The sequence below is a fragment of the Pipistrellus kuhlii genome, unplaced genomic scaffold (genome assembly GCF_014108245.1).
Source record: "Pipistrellus kuhlii isolate mPipKuh1 unplaced genomic scaffold, mPipKuh1.p scaffold_m20_p_3, whole genome shotgun sequence".
In the NCBI taxonomy this organism is placed as follows: Eukaryota; Metazoa; Chordata; class Mammalia; order Chiroptera; family Vespertilionidae; genus Pipistrellus; species Pipistrellus kuhlii.
The window spans coordinates 29,459,396-29,478,496 of NW_023425529.1; the positions used below are offsets into that span (position 1 = coordinate 29,459,396).

The following is a 19,101-nucleotide window of genomic DNA, read 5'->3' on the forward strand; positions in this document are numbered from 1 at the left end:
AAATAACCTGTAATACATGCATATAATAAAATACTATGTACCCTTCAAAAATCACATTTTAAAGGCAACTGATTGTGAAGTGTTTATAAAAAGTCAAGTTACAAAGTAATAAATATATAGAGTATAAGCCTTACTTGTTTTCATTTAAATGTGCATTCATGCTTACATTCATTAAAGAAAGGTTGAAAAAAATGTGTCAAAATGTTAAAAATTATAAAGGTGATTGATTGGATTAAGGATGATTTTCTTTGCACATGTCTTCTTTGTAAAAAAAAATGTACTTTGAACATGTATTGCTTTTGAATAAAAAAAATATTATTTTTGAGAAGATATGTATAGTTTTAAAAGTTTTCTTATAAAAGCATTCAGGATAACAGTCCATATTCCTGAGTATTACACAATGCTTTCATGATAGCTCTGTCTATCTGTGCGGGTTCTGCTGCAAATAAACGGAAACTCTTCTATGCTGGCCACACTGAGTTAATTTCAGTTCCCTGAACTAACCCTAGTCTCTCTCCTCTATTCCTTCGCATTGCAGTGTCCCATGCCTGCAGAGGACAGCTGATGACAGCAGTATATCAGCAATAATAAGAGGTTCTTGTTATCTTGTTTCTGAAAGACTGTGAGAGTTTGGGAAGATGATTGCCTGGGGCCCCTTGCTCAGTTCCAGTGGACACCTGAGCAAAAGGGCTCAGCAGCTTTGCAGATGAGTTTGTTATTTCTGTGAATTTAAAGGAAACTCGAAAACTGAGAAGTTTCCCTAATCCAAGATATAAATAACTACAGCCTTAAAATCTGCTTTCAGGCCGAGGCTGTTTTGGCTCAGTGGTAGAGCGTCTATCTGCGGACTGAAAGGTCCCAGGTTCGATTCCGGTCAGGGGCATGTACATTGGTTGCAGGCACATCACCGGTGGGGGATAGGGGGTGCAGGAGGCAGCTGGTCGATGTTTCTCTCTCATTGATGTTTCTAGCTTTCTATCCCTCTCTCCTCCTCTCTGTAAAAAAAAATCAATAAAATATATATTTTTTAAATCTGCTTAAGGGCTAGAAAAGAGAGGAAGGAAGGAGGGAGGGATGGAGAGAGAAGAACTCAACACATCTTGGATGGAGATGACAGCGGGGGTAAGGCAGGAAAAAACCGCTATGAAGCTTGCCCATTTAGCCTATTCCACTCTATTCGCTCTGTATTTTGAAATTCATGTTTTTCTTGTGGGAAGCAATTTACATTACTTTGACTGTTTTTATTAATTTCAATAAATGTTTATTTCCTAACTGTTATTTGGAAATCATTATGCTGGGCAGTTCATTCATTTAGCCCATAAATAATACTATTCAGTGGTTTCTGTATGCCAGGCTATAAGCTTGATGCTAAGTATTAGAAATATGGAAACAATTAAAATACATTACCTGCCCCCAAGTATTTCATAGTGCTGAGTGAATCAGAGTAATGTATGACTTAGACCTCAGCATGCTAAGGAACAGTTGTGATAAACATTGGGAGCAATTAACTAGAGTTCAAGAGAAAGTTTTATAAAGAAGATATTTAAAATACAGTTTGAAAGTTGAGTGACCAACAAAGGGACAACATGGAGATAAGGATGGAAGTGTGGGCATTTCATACAAGGAAGGGAGAATTATATGTGTCTATACTAGTACAGTGTGCTTAGAAGTGTGAAACAGCCGGGACCGGTTTGGCTCAGTGGATAGAGCGTCGGCCTGCGGACTGAGGGGTCCCGGGTTCGATTCCAGGCAAGTGCATGTGCCTGGTTGCGGGCACATCCCCAGTGGGGGGTGTGCAAGAGGCAGTTGATCGATGATTCTCTCTCATCGATGTTTCTAACTCTCTATCCTTCTCTCTTCCTCTCTGTAAAAAATCAATAAAATATGTTTAAAAAAAAAAAGAAGTGTGAAACAGTATAGTCAGAGGTTGCAAGTAATCTAATAAGCAAATACCAACCATATGTTCTTTTGTTTGTTTGTTTTTTCATCCAAGAAGACTGAACCTGAAAACCAGTCAGAGATGGCTGGACATGAACCTGAGGTCTCTGTGGAGCTACTGAAAGCCTGCAAGGAAGATAATGAATGGCAGAACAAAAGCTGTGTCATAACATGAGTGGTCTTGAAATGGCTGCTCTACCCCAGACACCTCAGTTCTTTTCAATTAGGTTACAAAACTCAGTATTCTCCTTTAGTGGATTTTCTCATTCATCCCTCTATATCCAAGCAGTCATCAATCCACGTTAATTTTTCCTTCAAAATTAGCCTTTCTTGCCATAACCGGTTTGGCTTGGTGGATGGAGTGTTGGCCTGTGGACTGAAAGTCCCGGGTTTGATTCCAGTCAAGGGCATGTATCTTGGTTGCGGGCACATCCCCAGTAGAGGGTGTGCAGGAGGCAGCTGATCGATGATTCTCTCTCATCAATGTTTCTAACTCTCTATCCTTCTCTCTTCCTCTCTGGAAAATATATATAATTTTTTTTTAAATTAGCCTTTCTTGCCCTGCCAGGATGGTTCAGTGGTTGAGCATCAACCTATGAACCTGCAGGTCATGGTTTGATTCCTAGTCAGGACACATGCCTGGGTTGCGGGCTCAGTCCCCAGTAGGGGACATGCAGGAGGCAGCCGATGGATGGTTCTTTCTCATCATTGCTGTTTCTATTTCTCTCTCCTTCTCCCTTCCTCTCTGAAATCGATTATATATATATATATATATATATATATATATATATATATAATTTTTTAAATAGCCTTATCTTCTATTATCAGGGTCAACACCTACACATTCTTGGATAACTGCAAAACCTTCCTGGTGAATCTAGCTTATTTGTGTTTGCAAATCTAGCACCTAACAGACTTCTGGCACATGGCAGGCAATCAATAAATAAGGCAACGCTCAACTGGGGATGGGAGAACATTTTCTTTGAAATCAATTACATATATATTAAAAAGGAATACATGGGAGGGTAGGGAAACTTAACGTTGAAAAACCGCAGAACTTAATCTCCATAAAGTGTTTACTACCTAGTAGCCTGGAAAACAGTAAAGTATGTTAGCTCCCAAAGCCAGGGGGCCCCAGAGAGCCCCCCAAGTTATTGTAAACAGAGGCTGCAGAGGCCGTTCCCAGGTGGAGCTGGTCTGAAGGATGGAGCTCAGCCGCAGCCCACTCCTACCTGGGAAGCTGTGCTTGACCCCGCCCCTTCCCAGAACGCGGCCCTGTGATTGGCCATGACGCGTCCCAGCGCTGGCCAATCGCGTACCCGCTGCCGCGGCGTCCTCTCGCTGAGGAGAGAAACATGGCGGACCGGCTCACGCAGCTGCAGGACGCCGTCAACTCGGTGAGCGATTTCACTCGGTTCATCTCCGTCTTCCCCTTTTCCAGGCAAAGCGAGGGAGGGGAAGGGGCTCGAGACGCGGCACTGGGACGGCTCCTGCCGAAAGCGGCGGGCGGCGGCGGTCTCCGCGGCGGGGTGGGGGCGGGGGTGGGGGTGGGGGTGGGGGTGGGGGTGGGCGGCGCGGTCCCTTCCCGCTGGGAAGGGGGTGGTCTCCGTACCGGCCTCTCGGACTTCCCGGTCCGTCCCAGTCTCTGGGAACAGATGATTTTGTCGGTGATGCTCATACCCTGTTTCCCCGAAAGTAAGACCGTGTCTTATATTAATTTTTGCTCCCAAAGATGCGCCAGGTCTTATTTTCAGGGGATGTCTTATTTTTCCATGAAGGAGAATACGGTACACATTTATTGTTAAATGAAAATAAAGGAAATTTATTACCTGTATACGGTACGGTAGTTGTCAACACAAACCAGACAAACTGTGAATCCTACAGTATCAAGAATTTACTCATTTATTCAATGACAATCATGTCATCATCTTCTGGAACATTATCCTAACAATCCAATTCCTGAATTTCCTGGTGAATTTCTTGTGACTCCATTTCTTTCAGAATCAGTGGACCAAATCTCTCATGTTTAGCCTGGGGCGGGGGGGCTTATATTTCACTCAGAAGGAAACCTGTAAGTAGGTCTTATTTTCGGGGAAACACGGTAGGAACTCTTCTGGTTCGGTAGGAGAGGAGGAGTGGCAGCAGCTCTTCCCCCGGCCAATCAATGAGAACCTGTGCTTTTGGTGATGGGATCAGTAGCCGATAGCCCAGTTCATCCTTTGCCACAACGTTCATGTTGGGCGGGAGTGATGGGGAGGTGAGAAGTTTTGTTTCATCTTAGTTGGTGCCTATATATAGACCAAGGATCTCACCCCATGTCTTGGCCTCTCTCCAAGCATAAAACAGTTTTTGGGGAAAGTGACATCTTTTTTTAATATTTTAAAATACATTTTTATTGATTTCAGAGAGGAAGGGAGAGGGAGAGAGAGAAACATCAATGATGAGAATCATTGATTGCCTGCCTCCTGCACGCCCCCCACTGCGGGAGGGGGTGTGTGTGTCAAGCTCGCAACCCAGGCCTGTGCCCTTGACCAGAATCGAACCTGGGACCTTTCAGTCCACAGTGGATGCTCTGCCCACTGAGCCAAACCGGCCAGGGCGGAAATGACATCTTAAAGTAGAATTTTTCTATTCCTCGTATATTTCCATTCATTTAAGTTTTCTTTAGTATCTCCCAAAAAGTTGACCTCCTATTGAAGGGCATATCTTATCTTGCAGAGAGCCCCCCTTCCCCTTACTTTCATCCTTCTGATTATTGTTCCTGTTACGCCCAAGTGGAACATCTGTGCAAACCATAGGACTCATGTACTTATTACCATTAATCGTTAGTTTTCTATTGACAGTTATATTTCTCATTGTCGTTCTGTTTATAATTGGATGTCCCAGGTCAGATTCTATGGAAAGAGAGAGAATGTGTTGATTGGAAAGCGCAAGTACCTGGTCCCTTGCCAGTGTTTTCATATACGTTGCTAAGAAGTTGACATTCTTGTTGCATCAGCTTTTGTGCATCTGCTTGTGAGAGACTCATCTACTCCGTGTGTGTGTGTGTGTGTGTGTGTGTGTGTGTGTGTAAAGGAAGACCCTTTGAGGTGGAGAGGACCAGCCCTTAAATGTTGATGAATTCACCAAGATAAATTCTCCCTAGTGGTGACCTTCCTGGCCAGACAGCCTCCCTCCAGGAGATACTCCTTTGAGGTTTTACAAAATCCAGTCATAAAGATGCTTTGGATAGCAATGATATTTAGGGAAATGTTCCATATTTATACCTGTCTTGTAGCCAGAAGGAGAGCGAAAACAAAGTTAATATGGCCTTAACTCCAGGGTTGCCATGCTGGTTATTGGATTTTGGAGAGAAACCTTTAGGTTTAGTAGTATTGAGTGCCTATAATATATATAAGCACTTATATTTACAGAGAGATGCTCCTTAAGGAGTTTACAGTCTGGTTAGAAAGATGTATACGCAAGAGACATTTTAAATAATGCAAAAGCAGTATGCGGTTAGGGAGGTATAATGAATGGAGTGCTTTAGCTGTAAGTGCTGAAGTAAATTGGAATATAGAGTAAATTCCCTAAAATAGAGGGAATCTTCTTAGCATTCATCTGAATTGTAATTATTTGTAAAATTATTAAAATATTTTTATTTTTTAATGAGTTTTATATGTCTGTAATTTTATAAAAATGTTAAGCTTGTTATTTCAAAAATTCATTCATAATCCCACCAAGATAACATTTGCTTTACACTCTAAGAACTCTTTAAGGGCAGAAACTCTCAAAGATACTAGTTCTTTGTATCTTTGTCATGTTTATACATATACAGTACATGTCATAAAATTTATCTATGATAACATTGTTGAATAAATAGATCTGAGAGCTTTTGAAGCACAGAACAGATAGCCACTGTGTTGAATATTTTTTGTGTTTTCTCTATTACTCATAACAATGCTGTAATGTGATAATGTTACAGATTAAATTTTTTTTTTAATATATTTTATTGATTTTTGTACAGAGAGGAAGGGAGAGAGATATAGAGTCAGAAACATCAATGAGAGAGAGTCATCGATCAGCTGCCTCTTGCACACCCCCTACTGGGGATACGCCGGCAACCAAGGTACATGCCCTTGACCGGAATCGAACCCGGGGCCCCTCAGTCCCCAAGCCGACGCTCTATCCACTGAGCCAAACCGGTCCCGGCCAGATTAAAAAATTTTAAAAAACACTAACCAAATTGCTAGAACCAGAATTAGAATCCATGTTTGTACAGTTTCTGAGCACTTACTACTGCTCTATTACATTTGTAATATGTAATAATGTGAGCAGAAGCAGCGTAGTCAGGTCTATATGAAGGAGCAGTAGAGAAATGAATAAGTATAATTGACTTGGATTATTGAAAGCTTTGAAACAGCCTGAAGAATTGGAGATTTATCTTGAAGCCCATGCTGGGTGAGCTCAAAATGCTTAAGCGGGGCAAAATTACATGGTGAACTAGAAAGCAGTAAGAAGGCTATTGTAACAATTCTGGTGGGAGGTAATTGGTTGAACTAACACAGCAGCAGTGATGAGAGAAGAAAAGAGCAAGGTTGGCAGTATTAGCAGGATGTGAAGATGAAGAAAGGATAGGACGAACCTGAAGTTGTACTGGTTGACTAGGAGAATCGCAATACAAATGACATGTTAAAGGAAGCAATTGACATTGAGTTCTGTCATTCAAATAATGGCAGAGAAATTTAGTGAAAATGCTTATTCACAGATTGAAAATAAGGAATTGAGATTTGAGAGGTCAGGACTTTGAATAGAAGTTGGTGGGGAGGCAGGAGTTTGAGCTGGTAAAGAATTAGTATTCTAAATCTTCAAAACTGCTTATGGAATAGTTTTAGGGCACCAGGAGTTTGAAAACTGGAGTCATGAAGAAAAACAGTTCCAAATATTTAGGTACTAGCTTTTCCTCACCATTTCTTTAGATTTGTAACTACACTGATCTCAAAAAAAGGATCAATACTTGTCCATGAGTTGCACATACTATTTTATTTACCTTGGAGCTATACTTCGATATTTGCCAGTCACATTTGCTTTTTCCCACTACTCCCCCAAAAAAGTTGTTTCTTGTAACAAGTATTGGCATGTATTTCTCTTACCATTTTATTACCTTGGGAAGAAAAGAAAAATTATTTTGTATTTCTTTTTAGCTGTTTCAAGTAGATTGCTACTAAACATAATTTCTTTGAATGGTCAAAACATTTAATTGCTGTTAATAACTGGCTAATTTCATCCAAAATTACTTCTGTCATTTTATTCCCTTGCTCGGAGAACATTATTATAGAAACTTATTGTTTCTATAAAATCCTTAAGTTTGATCAGTCCTTCCTAACTTTGACGTGCTACCTTTGGCTTCAAGCTTGCAGATCAGTTTTGTAATGCCATTGGAGTGTTGCAGCAGTGTGGTCCTCCGGCCTCTTTCAGTAACATTCAGACGGCGATTAATAAAGATCAGCCAGCGAATCCTACAGAAGGTACGTCGTTTTCTTGGCTTCTCTTAAGTTTGAATCTCATATTACTTATAATCTTTTAAAATTAGTTTTATTGAGAAATGTGGCTTATTTGTGGCTTTCAAAAATATTGTTGTGTGAGAATATTGTAAGCTTGTCATAAAGGAAATTAGTTTGTTATAATCAATTTGACATACCACATAATTCTGTTTATGTCAAATAACATTGTCATTAGAGGAAAAGTTGCATGAATTGAACTGAATTTTACTTCTGGGTTTTTGGGGTTTTTTTAGAGGTCAACTTTATTTTTGTTTGTATTTTTGTTGATCCTCACCTGAGGAATTTAGAGAAAATAGAAGGGAGGGGGAGAGACACATCAATTGGTTTGCTCCTGTACGCACCCCAATCAGAGCCGGGGATTGAGTTTGCAACCAAAGTACGTGCCCTTGACCAGAATTGAATCCCAAATCCTTCAGTCCAGAGGGGTGCTGATGCTCTATCCAATGAGCCAATCTGCAAGGGCACTTCTGGGATCTTAGGAAGGCATCCCACTTACAGATTTCTTTATTCAAGTGACCACCATATTGCCCTAATAAGGAATCTATATTATGGTTAATTCCCAATTAGAGTTAATATTGAGTAATTCTTAAACATGTAATAGTTCTGATGTGTTAAAATTACACTTTAGTCATTAGAAGCCTAGTATAGAAAAGTTAATATATTAAGTTTTCTGGTCTCATTAACTTAATATTTAGTTTCTGTTTCTGAAAACTTAAGTTTCTCTAATATCCTAAATTAGTAGTGTCTTTCCCTAGAATATGCCCAGCTTTTTGCTGCACTGATTGCACGAACAGCAAAAGACATTGATGTTTTGATAGATTCCTTGCCAAGTGAAGAATCTACAGCTGCTTTACAGGTAAAAATCTCTTTTCCTTTGAGTACTTTGCTAATAGGGAATTCTGAATTAAATGAGATAGATTTAATATCATTTGTTGTAATATTTAAAGTTTAAGATTGAATTTTAAAGTGGGAGTTTCATTCATTGTAGATTAGTGTAGTCTGTTAAAGACTTCACTCAATACCCTATATAATAAAAGCCTAACATGCAAATTGACTGAACAGCAGAATGACCAGTTGCTATGACCTGCACTCTCCACCAGGGGGCAAATGCTTAATGCAGGAGCAGCCCCAACCCTGCAGGCCTCAGGCCAGCCAAAGTGGGTGCCTCCAATTGCCCCTCTGGTCGCCCCACAGATCAGCCCTGTGGGACCTTACCCATGCACGAATTTTGTGCGCTGGGCCTCTAGTGTATATATAGTTTTCCAATTTTGAGTTATAAGTACTCTTCTTATTTTCTCAGTTTGGCTCTTTACTATACCTAGCAAAGAATGAGAGGAGGATGGCATTCTGGATGTGAAATAGAATAGTAGTGTTCAAAAACAGTGTGGAAGGGAGTCATATAGACATCCAGAGATCTCTAATCAAAGTTTATTGTTTTAAATAATTCACACAAGGAAAACTTTTAATAGTTCCCTGATTTTAGAATTTTTGCCATTGAAAGCTCCATTACAATGCCTGCATAGTCATTCAGATTTAAAAGTAAATATTTCTGCAATTTCTTTCTCAGCTCTTAATAATCTCCAAATTTTTAATTTCTCAAAAGATTTTTCAATTTGTGTCTTCTAAAGGCTGCAAGCTTGTATAAGCTAGAAGAAGAAAACCACGAGGCGGCTACATGTCTGGAGGATGTTGTTTATCGAGGGGACATGCTTCTAGAAAAGATACAAAGTGCACTTGCTGACATTGCGCAGTCACAGCTGAAGACAAGAAGTGGTACCCACAGCCAGTCTCTTCCAGACTCATAGTGCCCATGTATGCCATGTGGCTGCGAAAGAACTGTTTCAGTGCCATTAAGAATTCTGTATCAGATTTAGATGTAATCCTTACCAACAGTTACAAAAACATTAAGCACTATACCATGTTATCTTTTTCGCTATTTTTAATAGTCTTCTATTTTCACTCTTGATAAATTAGCTTGTAAAATTGTGATTGAATCAGCTTTAAACCATCATATCATTTTTTACTTTCTAAGTGAAATTTAGGCAGCTATTGCATTGATGATTATAATTTAATTAAACAGCTGTCCTATGAAATTCTGTTGTGACATAATGTCTATCTTTATTTTTATCTTTAAATAAATAAAAACATCCCTCAAGCCAAAGTGCAGCATATGGGACATTTCAATTTAGATGCGTGTCCTTCTGCCTCTTTAGAGGCCACATTGTAGAAATTTGGAGCTTGAGCAAGGAACGTGTGAAACTCCATAGCTTTTAAGAAACACAGGATTATTGTGGCTGGACAAGGTGTGGCTGGTCACTTTTGTGGAAACGCCTCTTTTTCCAGAACCTCATACACACACACTAGTTGATCATACTTGTTTCTCTATGGAATTCCCATGCTATTGTGAAATTTTTTCTTCATTCTGAACTACTTTTTTCCTGTAACTTTTCACCTGCTTCTTTTCATTCTTTCCCTTCATTTCAGCCGTGAAGTATGTTTCCTGAGTCATCGATTAATTCCTATTCTTTTTATTTACCTGAAGGTAAATTCTATCTTCTGATCTTGGTAAATTCTCAGCCTTTATTGCTGCATTGTAATCTAACCAGAACACGCTTCCACTCCATCGATTACTTCAATATGACTTTCTCTATTGCACCTTAGTTTGTTATTGCTAACATTTGTGTCAGCATTATCAAGTATGATTACTCATCCAGCTCTTGGGTCTTCTTAAATCTACTGATTCCATAGAAAGCTCGAGTTAAAATTTAACAGCTTTGCTGAAACCGGTTTGGCTCAGTGGGTAGAGCGTTGGTCTGCGGACTGAGGGGTCTCAGGTTCGATTCCGGTCAAGGGCATGTGCCTTGGTTGCGGGCACGTCCCCGGTGGGGTGTGTGCAGGGGGCGGCTGGTTGATGTTTCTCTCTCATCGATGTTTCTAACTCTCTATCCCTCTTTCTTCCTCTGTAAAAAATCAATAAAATATATATATTTTTAAAATTAACAGCTTCTATCTCCCGAGGCTGCATTTTTTTAGGATATTCTGAGATACATTTCCTATAGTCTGTTACTTATCCAGAGTTTAAGAAAGAACAAGAACATTAGAGATTCTCTCTGTTATTCCTATCATCATCAAGCTCTGCCACAGTTCTTGAAAAATGTTGGTTAGAGGAACTTTTAACTTCTATAATATAATTTATAGAATCATTGACTTTTAAAATTATGTAAAATGTTATCTATACTAATAGATACTTAAAATGTATGGCTTATTCTCTTTGACATCACTTAAAATGTTATCTATACTAATAGATACTTAAAATGTATGGCTTATTCTCTTTGACATCACTTAAAATGCATTTTATTTTTAAACACTGGCATGAAGTTTCTAGATAAAGAACCACAAAAGAAAGTAATCTTCAAAATACTGAGCTCTATTCAATACAATTAGCCCCAAGAGATAAGTAGCAAAAGTCGTAGCCTTAAGCTGGTAGCTTGGCTACTGTTAAAATATTACCCCTACCTGAAAGAAATTTTTTATATTTGATATTGTCCCCTCAGTTTCAGGTATTCTAGAACAAAACCCATAAAGGTTATATACAACAGCTTCTGGTATCCACAGTCTTGTGGACATGTTTATTGGATCAAGAGATTCTCAAAGCTAAAAACATATGTATAGGCAATGATGATCTTACTGCCTAGGAAACAGCTTTGGGAAGACCAAAAAAATGTTCTTATCTTTCATGCCCTGATTTACCTCTCTCTTCCCTTTTACCCAGATCTAAATTGTTTTGAGAATTAGCAGACAGGCTGGGTAGCTCAATTGTTTGGAGCGTTATCCCATACACCAAAAGTTTGGGGGTTTGATCCCCAGTCAGGGCACATACCTAGGTTGTGGGTTTGATCCCCAGTCGGGGTGTGTATAGGAGGCAACCGATCGATGTTTCTCTCTCATATCAATGTTTTTCTCCCTCTTCTCTCTAAAATCGGTAGAAAAGCCTGGACAGTATGGCTCAGTGGTGAATGTTAACCTATGCACCAGGAGGTCACAAGTTTGATTGCCAATGAGGGCACTTGCCTGGGGTTGTGGCTTGATCTCCAGTTGTGGGGTAGGGGGAGGTGCGGGAGATAGCCCATCGATGTTGATGTTCCTTTCTTATCAATGTATCTATATCAATAAAATAAAAAAAATTAGGCCCAGCCTGTCTGACTAAGTGGATAGAGCATTAGCCTGCGGACTGAAGAGTCCCTGGTTCGATTCCAGTCAGGGGCAAGTGTCCAAGTTGTGAGCTCAATCCCCAGTGGGAGGTGTACAGGAGGCAGCCCATCAGTGATTCTCTCTCATTGATATTCCTCTCCCTTCCTCTCTGAAATCATTAAAAATAAATTTGAAAAAAAAAACACACATTTAAAGATAGATATAATCAGTAGGAAATATCCTTAGGTGAGGATTAAAAAAAATTAATAGACATTTGGTCCTGCCCAGAAGATCCACAGAGACATTTGATCCATGCCAACAGTCCCTTGATGTTTGGTATTATTCAGAACATCCATGAGCATATTTGGTCTGTGCTGAATGATCCTTAATAATTGGTCCTGTCCAAACATCCATACTTAGAAAAGTTCCCTGGGTTTAAATGGCCCATAACAGTTATTTGTACTTTTTGCTTCAGGATTAACATATTAAAAAATACCATTGTTTTATTGAGCCAATAATTTTGTCTGCTTTGCCAATAATAGCTCTCTTGCTTCAGAAGCTAGTAATGGAACAGGCATTAGGTAGATGGATTGGATGGACCAAATATCACCATGGACATTTTGGACACTACCATATATCAAAGAACTTTGGGCGTAGACCAGATGTCTCTATGGACCTTTGGACAGGACCAAATGTTCTGCAAGGGTATGAGGGAGGAAAAATCTTAGAGGTGGGGCCATTGTCTCTGTCTTCCCAAAGGACCACAGACCCTGTGCCCTGTTGGAACTTTGTGGAGCCCTCAGGGAAACAAGGGGTACAAACTATGGCTTTGCTGGATGTAGATACCTTAGTTACTATTATACTTGGTCCAGTGGGGAGAAGGGGCACCTGAGTTCAACTCGAGATCTAGGCAAAATGACGCGGGAGGGAGGGAGATAAATATAACATTATGGCCAGGTCCTTGAGGCTTATCTGATGCACTGTGGCCATGGCTTCTACTGTGACTATATTATTGGGATAGACCTCCTGTACAATTGTAATTCTCCCCCACACAAATGCCAGCGAGCACATTCCCACTCAGAACGTAATGCTGAGAGGTAGTAGTGTGACATAAACAATCCCCTACCCATCTCCCTGTCCATTGCATATGGAGTGCCTGGCCCCTGACAACTTACTTGAACCCTGTGTTCCTGGAAAACTAACAGTTAAACCCTCCAACCTACTCTACGGCAAACTACCCTTCCCTCTGTGACTAAAATATCTGTGCATTACCCCTTTCTTTACAGACCCAGACCCTCCAAATCCCACTCTTTATCTCATAAATAATTTACTGTCCCACAGACCGGTCTGGATAAAATGTCCTCTAACTTGACCAAACTTTAGGCTTCCCCATAGACCCTTATAGTGGAATGTGGAATAGTTCCCCTTCAATGACCTCTCTTGAAAATGTACTACAAATAAAAAGACATTTCCCTATCAGTTGTGCCACTATGCCATCTGCTCATCTTCACACTCAGATTTTTCTGGCCTTGTTTACTTCTTAGAAATATCCCACTCTGGCTGGTAGGCTCTATTGGTGAGAGCGTTGTCTTGTGCACCAAAGGGTTCACAGGTTGGTTCCCAGTTGGGGAGCTTATGGGAGGCAACCAATTAATGTTTCTTTCTCTTGTCAATGTTCTCCCTCTCCTCTCTGGGATTAATGAAAAACATATCCTCGGGTAAGGATTTTTTAAAAAGTCTCTTTCCACCTCATCTTTGAGATTTGAGATGCTTGCAAAATCCTATGATCAGAGCATTCTTTCTATTGTTATAGTCTTCCTGCCCCTATTTCAATAGTTCCTTTCTCCCAATTGCAATAGTTTCTCTAATAGTCTTGGATAAAATTCATAACCTAATGAAAATAAAACTGCTGGCATTGCGCTAAGACAGCATAGCAGAAAATGCAAGTATTCTCTTGTTTATATTAGAAAAAATGAAGTTTAAATTTTCAACTGAAAGAAGGAAGGAAGGAAATAAAGCTAACAAAAGAAATTAAGAAGAAAACCTTACTGTGAAAGAATTAGGAAAGCCTGAAGTTGGGGATTCAAAATGAGTAATAAAATTGACCACTTAGACAAGCTTAATCAAGCATAAAAGAAAGATGGCATAAATAAACAATATGAAGAATTAAAATGTCATATGCATGATTTTAAAATAAACTTTTTGCCAATATTTGAAAATTTTGATCAAAAGGATATAGGTATTTCTAGAAATAACAAATAGGATCAAGAATAGAATATAGCTGAAACCGGTTTGGCTCAGTGGATAGAGCGTCGGCCTGCAGACTGAAGAGTCCCAGGTTCGATTCCAGTCAAGGGCATGTACCTTGGTTGCGGGCACATCCCCGGTGTGGGGTGTGCAGGAGGCAGCTGGTCGATGTTTCTCTCTCATCGATGTTTCTGGCTCTCTGTCCTTCTCCCTTCCTCTGTGTGAAAAATCAATAAAATATATTTTAAAAAATAGAATATATATAAATCATGATCCTTCTTTAACCTTTAAAGAAATTCAATCAATAGTGAAAATTCTTCCCAAATAAAGTGCCAAGCCTAGATAAGTTTAGTAGTTTTACTGAATTTTCAGAAAAAATTCCAATTTTACACAAAATTGATAAAACTCATCAAAATTTAAGATTACAATCTCATGAACATGCAAAAATTATTAGCAAGTTATAGCCATTTTATGGAAAGAAGAGTCAATATTTTAAAATGTGTTAGTTTTCCTCAATAGGTGCATAGATTTAACATAATTTTAAATTTCCAAATAGGACTTCTATGGAAATTGGCAAGTTGCTTCTAAAATTTATTCAGAAATACTAAGTTTCAATAGAAACCAAGATACTCCTGAGGAAAAAACGATAGAGCTTGCCTTTAATGGTAATTATGATAGCACATATCAGTGCAGGAATAAACAAATAGTCCAGTGGAAGAGAACAGAAATCATAGTGATATATAATAAAAACCTGATTTGTGACAGTGCTGTTGCAAATCATTGAGGATGGAATAGAATAGAATTGGTGCTGGGACATTGGTTATATGCGTGCCATTATTAAAGTTAATGCCTGTGGGATTTCTTTTGGGGGTGAGGAAAATGTTCTGGAATTAGATAGGGGTGAAAAACTGTGAATATACTAAAACACTGAATTGTGTGCTTTAAAAGGATGAATTTTATGGTATGTGAATTGTATCTCAATAAAGCCATTACACACACACAAAAAATCCATGCCAGGTAGATTAAAAATATATGTTAAGGGCAAATGTCAAAAAAAAAAAAAAATTTTAAGCAGGAAAACATGACTTTGGGGTAGGAAAAGATTTTTTAATTTTTAATTTTATTTTTGTATTTTTAAAATCTATTGGGTGACACTTGTTAAAATTATACAGGTTTCAGATGCACAATCTACAACATATCATCTGTACACTGTATTGAGTGTTCACTATTCCAAGTCAAGTCTCTGTCCATTAAATAGATGCAAAAAGTTCATATCATAAAGGAAAATATGTTATAATAGACAATATTTGTGAGACATGGTTTCAAAATTTTACACATACTAATTTAGAAAAAGTTAATAGGCTCAACTGTATTACAATTTAGCCCTGGCTGGTTTAGCTCAGTGGATAGAGCGGCAGCCTGCAGTGCAGACTGAAGGATTCTGGGTTTGATTCCAATCAAGGGCACATGCTCAGGTTTCGGGCTTGATCCCCTGTAGGGGTGTAGGGGGTGTGCAGGAGGCCACAATCAATGATTACTTCATATATATAGATATAGATATAGATATAGATATAGATATAGATATAGATATAATTGATTTTTTTACAGAGAGGAAGGGAGAGAGAGAGCTAGAAACGTCGATGAGAGAGAAACATCGACCAGTTGCCTCTTGCACACCCCCTACCGGGGATGTGCCCGCAACCAAGGTACATGCCCTTGACTGGAATCGAACCCAGGACCTTTCAGTCCACAAACCGACACTAGCACTGAGCCAAACCGGTTTCGGCAATGATTACCTCTTTTTTTTTTTTTTTTTTTTAATATATTTTATTGATTTTGTACAGAGAGGAAGGGAGAGAGATAGAGAGAGAGATAGTTAGAAACATCGATGAGAATCATCGATCAGCTGCTTCTTGCACACCCCTTATTGGGGATGTGCCCGCAACCAAGGTACATGCCCTTGACCGGAATCGAACCTGGGTCCCTTCAGTCCCCAAGCCGACGGACGCTCTATCCATTGAGCTAAACCGGTCTCGGCAATGATTACTTCTTATCATTAAAGTTTCTCTCCCTACCTCTCTGAAATCAATAAAAATATATATTTATTTTTTTTTTTAAATGTAGATCTCTGTTCATCAAAGTACTCCAAAGAGTGGAAATGCAAGCTCCACCTGGGAGTGGGTATTTGCAATACTTGTAATTGGACAAAGGGTTACTATCTGGAAATGTAAAACCCTCCGATGAATCAAAAAGAAAAAAAATAATCCATTAGAAAAATCATATGAGGAGGGTGTTGAGTGGCTGGGAGAGGGCAGAGGGATTGAGGAAGAAAAGAAGAAAAACACTCATGGACATGGACAACAGTGAGGTGATTGTGGTGGAGGGGGGGCAGGTGGGTGGAGGTGAAGGGGATAGTGGGAATAAATGGTAATGATGGGACTTGACTGGGATGGTGAACACACAACACAGTGTACAGTGTTTGGGATTGTGCACTTGAAAACTAACTTTTTAACAAGTGGCACCTTAATAAACTCAATAAAAAAGAAAAACAAGCCAGGACCGGTTTGGCTCAGTGGATAGAGCATCGGCCTGCGGACTGAAAGGTCCCGGGTTCGATTCTGGTCAAGGGCATGGTTGCGGGCACATCCCCAATAAGGGGTGTGCAAGAAGCAGCTGATCGATGATTCTCATCGATGTTTCTAACTATCTCTCTCTCTTCCTCTCTGTGAAAAACCAATAAAAATATATTTTTTTAAATACCAAAAAAACAAACAAACAAACAAAAAACAATTATGCAATTTAAAAATAAAAGAAAAAATCACAAAATAATTATTCCATGGGAGAGGAATTGCCAGTAAAGATGCAAAAATGCTCAACCTCTTTGGAAATCAGGAATATTTGACTGGCCTTCCACATCTTCAGGAAGGCTCACTCTTTAAGACAGGAGGACAAAGCATACTTAAAAAAAAAACAAAAAACATTAACATACTAGCTTGATAGATACATTTTATACATTTGGCTATGTGGTCCCTGGGCTTCCTTATATTCTTGACCAGGACTGCATGTGTTTAGGGCAGGCCTATAAATACATGTTTATATAACATGTATTTATATAAACAGGGATATTCCAAAGACAACTTTCAGGGTAGTTATTTCCTCTGGAGGGGAGAAGGGGATGCCATCAGGGAAGATCAATGCGGGCCTTTTAAAGTAGAATAATAATATTTTTCTTAAACTGCGAGGTAGGCATTTAATAAAACTTAATATTTAAGGCAAACTATATTTAAAATCATGGTTCCTATAAAGCATAAGGCAGCACATTTTTAAGCAGCATAATATAATGTTTTTTAAAATATATTTTTCATTGATTTTTTGCAGAGAGGAAGGGAGAAGGATAGAGAGCTAGAAACATCAATGAGAGAGAAACATCGATCAGCTGCCTCCTGCATGCCCCCTTCTGGGGATGTGCCCACAACCAAGGTAAACGCCCTTGACCAGAATCAACCTGGGACCCTTCAGTCCACAGGCCGATGCTCTATCCACTGAGACACACAGGTCAGGGCAGCATAATATAATGTTTTATCTGTTTGAATTCAGCAGAACTGGCTTGCTAGTACCCATTGTAGATATTGCTGGAAGATCTTCCTCCTCAGGACTGACCCACACACTCTGTCTCTTGTAGTCCTTCTGAACAGGTCAACAGTAACTAGAACTTCAAAAGATGACCTGCTTGCCCCTGTGCCCCTGCTTCTCCTCCTTGTCCCTGCCTACTTAGAGTTATATTTCCCCGCCTCTGGCTGCCCAAGAAAGGCCTCAGATAGTGGTGGGAAAACTCCCTTAAGGTACTGCTGCTGCAGGTTGTGGCTTCGGAGTACAAACAGATATCAGTGTTTTACCACAAGAGGGCAGTTTGACCCTGAACTTTGGTTCTGTTTAAGAAGTGGTTGTGTGCTCGCTTGGGCAGCACATATACTAAAATTGGAACGATACCGAGAGGATTAGCATGGCCCCTGCGTAAGGATGACACGCAAATTTGTGAAGCTCTCTCTCTCTCTCTCTCTCTCTCTCTCTCTCTCTCTCTATATATATATATATATATATACACACACACACACATATATACACACACACACACACACACACACACACACACACACACACACATATATATATATATATATATATATATATATATATATATATTTTTTTTTTTTAAAGAAGTGGTTGGATAGGGTGTTTTGTGACTCCAAAGGTACCTGGGGATTAGCTAGCTTGGTAGCAGCAGCCAAGAGTTAAGATTCCCCTGGAGTTCACTTAAAGCTAGTATTATGATTCTGATTTGAACTAGTATCATCCTGGGGCCAATAACTCAAATGTGATGATCAAATGTTTATTTTCTTCTGAAAACAGAAGCACAGTGACGCAACCCCATTGGTAGAAGATGTTTAGGTTCATCATAGGGAAGTTAAGTACTGGGTAAGCCACAAGGAAGGGAGTGAGTACTTTCTCTGGATGGTAAGTTATCTTTTATGTGCACATTCATACACGGCTGTGTGTGTGTGTGGGTGTGTGTGTGAGCTGGATGGGCCACACAACAGAACTCCACTACTTCCTAGCTGGAGGGCAGCCTTGTATGACAGGCAGTGCCGTTAGTGATGAATAGTGTAGGCTCCTGTGCTACCTGCCTGAGGACTACCCCTTATTAATTGTGTGGATATTTAGATTGTTGTAAATATTTATCCAACAAAAATGAAACTGCTGGGAACAGTTATGTACAAGGGTTTATATGAACATAGACTTTTATTTCTCTTGAGTAACTATCTAGGAGTAGAACGGCTGGGTCTTTGATAAGTGTATATTTAACTTTTTAAAATCTGCAAAGCTGTTCTCTAGGAAATAAGATACAAAATAAAACAAACACATTTTTCATTTCAAGGGAAAGGGAACACTTAACAATGACTGAGAAAATATGTATCTATTTTGAAAGAAACACCTTTAATGTAAGGCATTTTGACAATAGATGTTTGGAAATACTAGTATTTCCATCCTTATAGGATTTTGTTGCCAAAAATTATGTATGTCAGCTTTAAAAGTCTTCCATCAAAACACTTATTATATTTCTAAAAACTATCTGTCCTATTTTTAAATCTTCTGAAAAGTTACTTTTGAACTCATTTGTTTA

General features: G+C 39.2%; 1 protein-coding gene and 1 non-coding gene across 2 annotated transcripts; both read left to right on the forward strand.

Annotated features, from left to right (window-relative positions):
* Window positions 1-3,220: 3,220 nt before the first annotated feature.
* Window positions 3,221-9,587, forward strand: MED21 (mediator complex subunit 21). Its single transcript, XM_036459188.2, has 4 exons — window positions 3,221-3,335; window positions 7,331-7,445; window positions 8,237-8,337; window positions 9,110-9,587. The coding sequence occupies exons 1-4, from the start codon at window positions 3,294-3,296 to the stop codon at window positions 9,284-9,286; spliced, it is 435 nt and encodes a 144-aa protein (XP_036315081.1). The 5' UTR covers window positions 3,221-3,293; the 3' UTR covers window positions 9,287-9,587.
* An 8,280-nt stretch (window positions 9,588-17,867) lies between these two features.
* On the forward strand, window positions 17,868-17,974 carry LOC118730949. The gene has a single exon (XR_004991676.1). It is a non-coding gene; the product is annotated as a U6 spliceosomal RNA (small nuclear RNA).
* Window positions 17,975-19,101: the final 1,127 nt, after the last annotated feature.